The sequence below is a fragment of the Mus caroli genome, chromosome 3 (assembly GCF_900094665.2).
Source record: "Mus caroli chromosome 3, CAROLI_EIJ_v1.1, whole genome shotgun sequence".
NCBI lineage: Eukaryota > Metazoa > Chordata > Mammalia > Rodentia > Muridae > Mus > Mus caroli.
The window spans coordinates 272,401-279,445 of NC_034572.1; the positions used below are offsets into that span (position 1 = coordinate 272,401).

Genomic DNA, 7,045 nt, shown 5'->3' on the forward strand with positions numbered 1-7,045 from the left:
TGTGTGTGGTGTGGTATAGTGTGGGGGGGTGTGGGGGTTTATGTGTGTGTGTGTGTATGTGTGTATGTATGTGTGTGTATGTGTGTGTATGTATGTGTGGGTGTGGGTGTGTGTATGTGTGTGGTGTGAAATAGTGTGTGTGTGTGTGTGTTGTCTGTGGAAATAAGAGAACAGATTGCAGGAGTCAGTTCTCTCCTTTAACTATGTGTGTCCTAGACATGGGAATCAGGTACCCCTGCTTGGGTTTAAGCATCTTTACCCACTGGAGCAGTTTCACTGCCCGTATTTTTCTTTGTTTTGATTGAATGTAAGTCCAGAATGTTTGAGATGATATGGAAAGAAAACTGAAATTTTAAAATGTAGTACAGACTTTGTTTCATAATCTTAATGTTGACTTCTGTTTAAGTCTTATCAAGACAAAGAATTTATATGGCCAACTGGTATTAGTGTAGCTAATATTTGTTGAAGGCTCTGCTCTAAGTGCATTGTGATAACATATACTCTCCCATTTAATCACTAAAATAAAACCTCATCTCCCTGCTAATTCTACTGTGAAGAAATAGAAGACAGGAATGTTTTGATCCTGGTGCAAAGCCAGGCAGCCTAGACCTGAAATTCTCAACCATAGTGGGATCACAGAATGTGTCCTTGATTTCAGCTAAGCACTTCTATTGCATTTCTACCTAACACTGCAGATACTGTCCTATTTAGAAATCTTTCCCCAATATATACTGAAAAACAATGCATCTTATTCCTCATTCTTGGCTGTTTTTTCTTTAGTAACTAGGCCAACTATTTCACATGACAGTGTAACATGAAATAAACTACATGAAATAATAGATATGTTACCTTCTGTGGCTATGATAATCATTTCTTTTTCCACTTATGTGTTTATACAAGCATCACATTTGTTCTCTTTACATATATACAATATTTTAGTCCTTCGAATATCTGGAAAGCTGATAAGCAAAGTTGAAAGGTTAAAAGAACCTTGCAGATTCTTGTGCTAGCTTTCCAGACCTTTGGCAAAATACCTGAAAAAATCAACTTAAAAAATGTGAGGGGTTTTGTGGCTTCCAGTCTCAGTAATGTCAATCATAAGTACTTGGCATTGTTGCTTTAGGCCTGTGAAAGAGCAGAACACCATGCTTGGTGTATTTGGAGTACTTGGGAGAGAACACTACTCATTTCAAGAAGAAAGAAGAATAGACACAGAATAAGGCTAGTCTACACATTCCCCTCAAGAACATACATTCAGGGCTATAGAGATGACTCAGGGGTTAAGAGTGATGACTTTTCAGAAGTTCAGAGTTTGATTCTCAGTAACTACATAGTAGCTCATAACCATCTACAATTCCAGTTCTAGGAGATCTGGCACCCCTTTCTAGCTTCTGTGGGTACCAGGCATACATATCCTGCACAAAAAGACATGCATCCCAAACACCCATGTATATAAAAATAATTAAATTAAAAAGAGTACACTTTCAATGATATGAGCCCCTTCCTCTGGGCCCAGTTTTAAAAGGCTTCACCATTTCCTACTGATGGCTGTTTTTTGTAGTTCACAAATTCAGTACATAGGCCTTTAGGGAATAGTAAAGATTCAAACAGTAATGACCACCTACAGTGGAGTAATTAAAAACATAATTGTTCATATAACATCAGGAAATAGTAATCTAGATTTTAGAAATTTTGGTAAACCTTTACCATATTATAGCTAGAGAATGTCTAAGGTAGAAAATTCTGGCAGAATTAGGTGGTCCTGCTCAATCAAGTTTCAGAAGTCTCTTAAATTCAGTTCAATAAATTGTTCAAGTCAACTCTATTTAAGCTAATCAATTGTCTTAGTTAGGATTTCTATTTCTGTGATAAAACACTGACCAAGAGCAATTTAAGGAGTAAAGGTACAGCTTTCTTACACTTCCATATCACTGTTCATTGCTGAAGGAAGTCAGTGCAGGAGCACAGCATGGCAGAAATCTGTAAGGAGCAGCCACTGCAAAAAGTCATGGTGGATGCCTGCTCGTGCCTTGTTTCCCATGGCTTGCTCAGCCTGTTTTCTTATAGAACCCAGGACCAACATCCCAGGGGTAGCACGAACCACAACGGGCTAGGTCTGCCCAGAACAATCACTAATTAAGAAAATGCCTGACAGGTGTGCCTACAGCCAGATCTTACAGAGGTATTTTCTCAATTGAGGTTTCTTCTTCTCAGGGGACTTGAGCTTGAGTTTAGTTGATATAAAATCCAGGTAGCAAACCAAGGAAAAGAGGCTGGGAAGATAAATAATTATGTAAAGTTCTTATGACACAGTTGTCAGGAATTAAATTCAAATCTCCTAGACCCATGTAAAGTCAGATGCTAGAGAGTGCACCTATAGGCCCAGTACTTCCATCAGCAGATAGGTGGCAGGCAGAGAAGGGAGATTCCTTGTATGTTCAGGGACCAACTAGCCTGGTATCCAGCACAAAACAGCAAAGATATCCTGTGTTAAACAAGGCAGCATGGGAGGTTGTCCTCTTGATTCTATACATATGCTGGGTTTATTACAGGCCCAGACTCATGAATCCCTCCTCCCTCCTTATCCCCCCGCCCACACAAATAAAACAAAAGAAAGATCTATGAGGCAACTCATGACAGTACGCATGATAATTTTTCTCCCTACTTAACCTTATTTAAAGTGCATCTGATAGGCTCTTAATCCAAAAGCACCAAAGCATGTGGGTTTTAATCCACTGTTAGTAAAGAGGATTCTTGAGGATTTGTGTTCATCTTGTTAATATGTGAGGCACTAATAGAGTTCTGACAGAAGAAAGCTAATTACCATCGGTCAATCCTCCCCTGTCAATAATTAGATGGTTATGAGTCTGTACTTGTTTTTGTTACCACCAGTGACTGAGGCTGTTAAAATGCACGTGGGCACATTATTGTTATTGATTCCCTGAGTATTCTGACATAGCTTCCCTAACTCAGTGCTATGGAAAGCCTTTGTACCTGACACAGCCCCTTCCAGAAGAGACCATTTTGAACACTGCTCCATAGAAAGGCAAACACACAAACAGTCCCTCAGAGGAGGCTAATCCTTCCTTTTCTTTCAGGAAACCACTATGTTATTCACCGCAACAGCTGTGAAGTTGAAGTCAGTCGCGTAGCCAATAGAGTTCTCGATGAGCTGGTTAGACCCTTCCAGGAGATACAGATAGATGACAACGAGTACGCGTGCTTGAAGGCCATTGTGTTTTTTGACCCAGGTTTGTTTTCAAAATTCAGTTAGTATCATGCAACTTAAACCACCCCCTTTCATCTTAGAGCCTTTACTCTCATACTCTAGTCTGATGGTGTCCTATGTGTACCTATGTTCCTTCCCTCATCAGATGCAAAGGGATTGAGTGACCCTGTGAAGATTAAGAACATGCGGTTCCAGGTGCAGATCAGCCTGGAGGACTACATCAATGACCGGCAGTATGACTCTCGCGGCAGGTTTGGAGAGCTGCTGTTGCTGCTGCCAACACTGCAGAGCATTACCTGGCAGATGATTGAACAAATTCAGTTCGTCAAACTGTTCGGCATGGTCAAAATTGATAACCTCCTTCAGGAAATGCTGCTGGGTGGTGAGTGTACCTGGATTGTTTTTTCTTTATTTTTTGTTTATGTGGTTGTTTGTTTGCGTGTTTATTTATTTATTTATTTATTTATTTATTTTGCTTAGCCTTAAGGTAAACATTAGGACAAGTTGCCTCCTTGGCTCAGAATTGCTTCAACTTTGAAGTTCTCATTCTTCCCTCCTTTTGAACTTCTAACAGGACACACAAAATCTAATTTGTTCCATTTAGAAAGTCTACTTAACCTAAGGGAGACAAAAGGTTCTGGACAGATTCAAATGCCAATTCATACTAGGCTCCTGTGTAGGTATAGCCCCTTTGACTTCAACGCTCAAACCCTTCCATAGATACTAAATAGAATGTATTCCCTGCTTGTAGAGCAATGAGAAGTATAGTGGGTTTTGTTTGTTTTTGTTGCTTTTGGCTTTTATCTCAAGCTTCTTTAAAAGGCGGGTTGCGCACGCCTTTAATTCCAGCACTTGGGAGGCAGAGGCAGGCGGATTTCTGACGTCAAGGCCAAGCCTGGTCTACAAAATGAGTTCCAGGACAGCCAGGCCTATACAGAGAATCCCTGACTCGAAAAACAAACAAACAAAAACAAAAAACAAACAAACAAACAAAAACTCTGAGAAGAGAAAAATGGCTGCATTGTCCATATGTGAATCAAATGGCTTTAAAATGAACATTTTGTTCTTAAAAGAATTAACTGACATAAATTAGTAGAAGGAGAGGGAGAAGAATAGGGAGAAACACTTCGTGTTGCAATAAATGTCAGGAAAAAGTTAAGGAATCGTTAGTTATTTTTTTTCTGATTTAGAGTAAATTTCCTTGTAAAATCACTATATTTATTTTTAGTTTTCTGGTCCTTAATGTGTTCCTAATGATATCTTTCTGAATTATAAGTTGCTCCTGTTATTAGGGTGATTCCGAATACTATAAACTAGAGGCAAGTGATTCTTGGACCTGCCTTAAAAACGGTCAGAAAATCCTGCTGTTCTAGGAAACAGTACACAGGTCTATTATTAATACTCAACATAGAGATATAAGTACTCATTTCTCCAATGAACCATGAAAGCTTATGCTGTCTTTAACATGAAAGTAGTTCTCCCCATTTGTTTTTTAATTTTCTAAAAGTACTTTGCAAATAGCCATATTTAAACTGTCACTGGAAATGTATATCAAGGTAAGTCTACAGTTTTTGTAACTGACACTAATACAGCCATCTCTGTGTCTTCTGTAGGTGCTGCCAATGATAGTAGTCATCTCCATCATCCAATGCACCCACATTTATCTCAAGATCCACTAACTGGGCAAACTCTACTTTTAGGTCCCATGTCCACACTGGTTCATACAGACCAGATTGGTAAGAATCTGGGAAAATTTCCTACTATAACTAACATCTCTTACATTTAATTATTTTTGGAAAATTGTAATTTAGTAAAAAAATAAAAAAACAAACCCCCAGGAACTGCAAACATTAGATAGAATTTCCTCTACTTAGCTGTGCAAAACTGAAATACTCTGTTACTTACTCTCTCTAAATATGAATTTGCATCCTAAACTGAATATGTAAAATCTTAAATTTTTCTTTTCTGTAAATCTGGGAGGCATATACTGCTTTGATGCTGGTCTAGGGCTGTACAAATAGCCATACAAGATGAAACCAAACCAATAAATTGTAATAAACTACAGGATAATTACATTTTCTACTGACCTTTAAACTTGGTAAAATTTTAAGAACTCTTTACTATATTATATCTATATATTGAAAATTTGCAGAGAAAATGAAAAAATAAACGTGCAGTACTGATTTAGGGAGTTTTAAGTGATCAGAAACAGTGAGAACTAACAAAATACAGCAGAGCAATTTCAGGAGGTGGTGGAAGAATGGAGACAATCAGTGAAGTCTCACAAATAGGCAGCTTTATCCAGAGCCTCCTACAATTTATCCTCTGAGGGTCAAGAAAGGTCATCTGAGTAAAGTTCTCATGAGTTCAAGCTGTATACCATCACAATGACAAGCCACACATGGCAAACCATGTTTTTCCATAGTGGCATATAAGGGAAGGTTTAAATATTTAACAGAAAGCAATAATAAATAATTGGGCGTAAATTGACTGCTATCTGCTACCCCTGAGTGGGCCACAAAATGGCATTCTAAGAACAATTCCAACTTCTGAAGAAAAGTTTTCTTAAAGTATTCTCACAAACACTCAGAATTCTCCTCACAGGATACCATTCCTGGATTGTGTTCCAACAGAAAGGGAACATTTTTCCTGTTTGATGGTCTGTTTTACCCCTTCAAAAGAATGAATCAATTATCCATGTTTTATGTTTTCTATGTTCAATATTTTGAAGTAGCTGTGAAGATACATTTATTATTATTTTTCCATTACTGAATTCACTTCCATTTTTTAGAAATCAACAATATTTCCCCCCTCACTTGCATGGACAAGCATTTCTTCCTAAGTTTCTAGATGCAGGCTTAGAGCCTTGAACAGAAACACCATCTGCTGAGCTACTTCTGCTATGGTCCCATGTCAACTTGAATTTCAATTTCTAGCATTATAGCTGCTGCTGCTGCTTCTGCTTCTTCTTCTTCTTCTTCTTCTTCTTCTTCTTCCTTTCATCTTTGTTAGTCAATTCTCCTTTCAATCCATTTTTTGCAAATGTTTACCTGACTCATCACTTGGGGATCAATTAAAAAGAAAACTATACTGTGTCATCTGCCTGAACTAAATAAAAGATGACACTGATCCAGAACAGACAGAAAGAGTTATTGAGATCAGTGGTTCAACACAAAGACATCAGTTATTAGGTAGTTTCTAGATGAAAGGTTGAGATTAAAGTTTGTTTATTCAGGTATTTAGAGAGAATTGTAATTATCACGGTAACTAGAATTATAATCATATTGTTGTATTGTTGTAGTGCATTTTAACTAAGCCATGGTAACTAGAATTCCTGCATATCATAATTGTGCAAAATGAGGCTACTTATGAAAATTCTTTAGAATTCAATCAATGTATTATAGTTGTTGGTGACTATGGTAACTACACATTAGTGCAGATTTAATGAAGGTTCTACTTTTCTAAACTACTCTGGGGATAGAAATTCTATTCGATAACGAATCTAGAATTGACTGGTTAATTGCATGTTATTCAATCTTCATCACTATGGTGGTACTGGAGAGAAACTCTTCAGGAGCAAAGAATTGTTTTGGTGAATCATTTCAGCTTTTTAGTTCTTGCTAAGCCCTAAGACAAAATAATGGGCAGGGATTTGTATGTAGAACCTTTAATTTCACAGCAGCCAAGAAAAAAAAAAAAAAAAAAAAAAAAAAAAAAGCAATAATAGGTCAGGAATAAAGTACCTTCCAGAGATATTCCCCAGAGATCTATTTCCACGACTGAAGTTTCTACCATGCCCCAAATATCACCAGGTTA

The 7,045-nt window shown here is 37.6% G+C and overlaps 1 protein-coding gene across 3 annotated transcripts in view; it reads left to right on the top strand.

Annotated features, from left to right (window-relative positions):
- Hnf4g (hepatocyte nuclear factor 4 gamma) overlaps positions 1–7,045 on the top strand; it is a 139,381-nt gene that overhangs the window by 128,850 nt on the left and 3,486 nt on the right. For all 3 annotated transcript variants that reach the window (XM_021157862.2, XM_021157861.2, XM_029475261.1), the window contains 3 exons: positions 3,099–3,251; positions 3,375–3,611; positions 4,843–4,965. In XM_021157862.2, the coding sequence (XP_021013521.1) occupies positions 3,099–3,251; positions 3,375–3,611; positions 4,843–4,965 (513 nt within the window). The remainder of the gene's footprint in view (positions 1–3,098; positions 3,252–3,374; positions 3,612–4,842; positions 4,966–7,045) is intronic.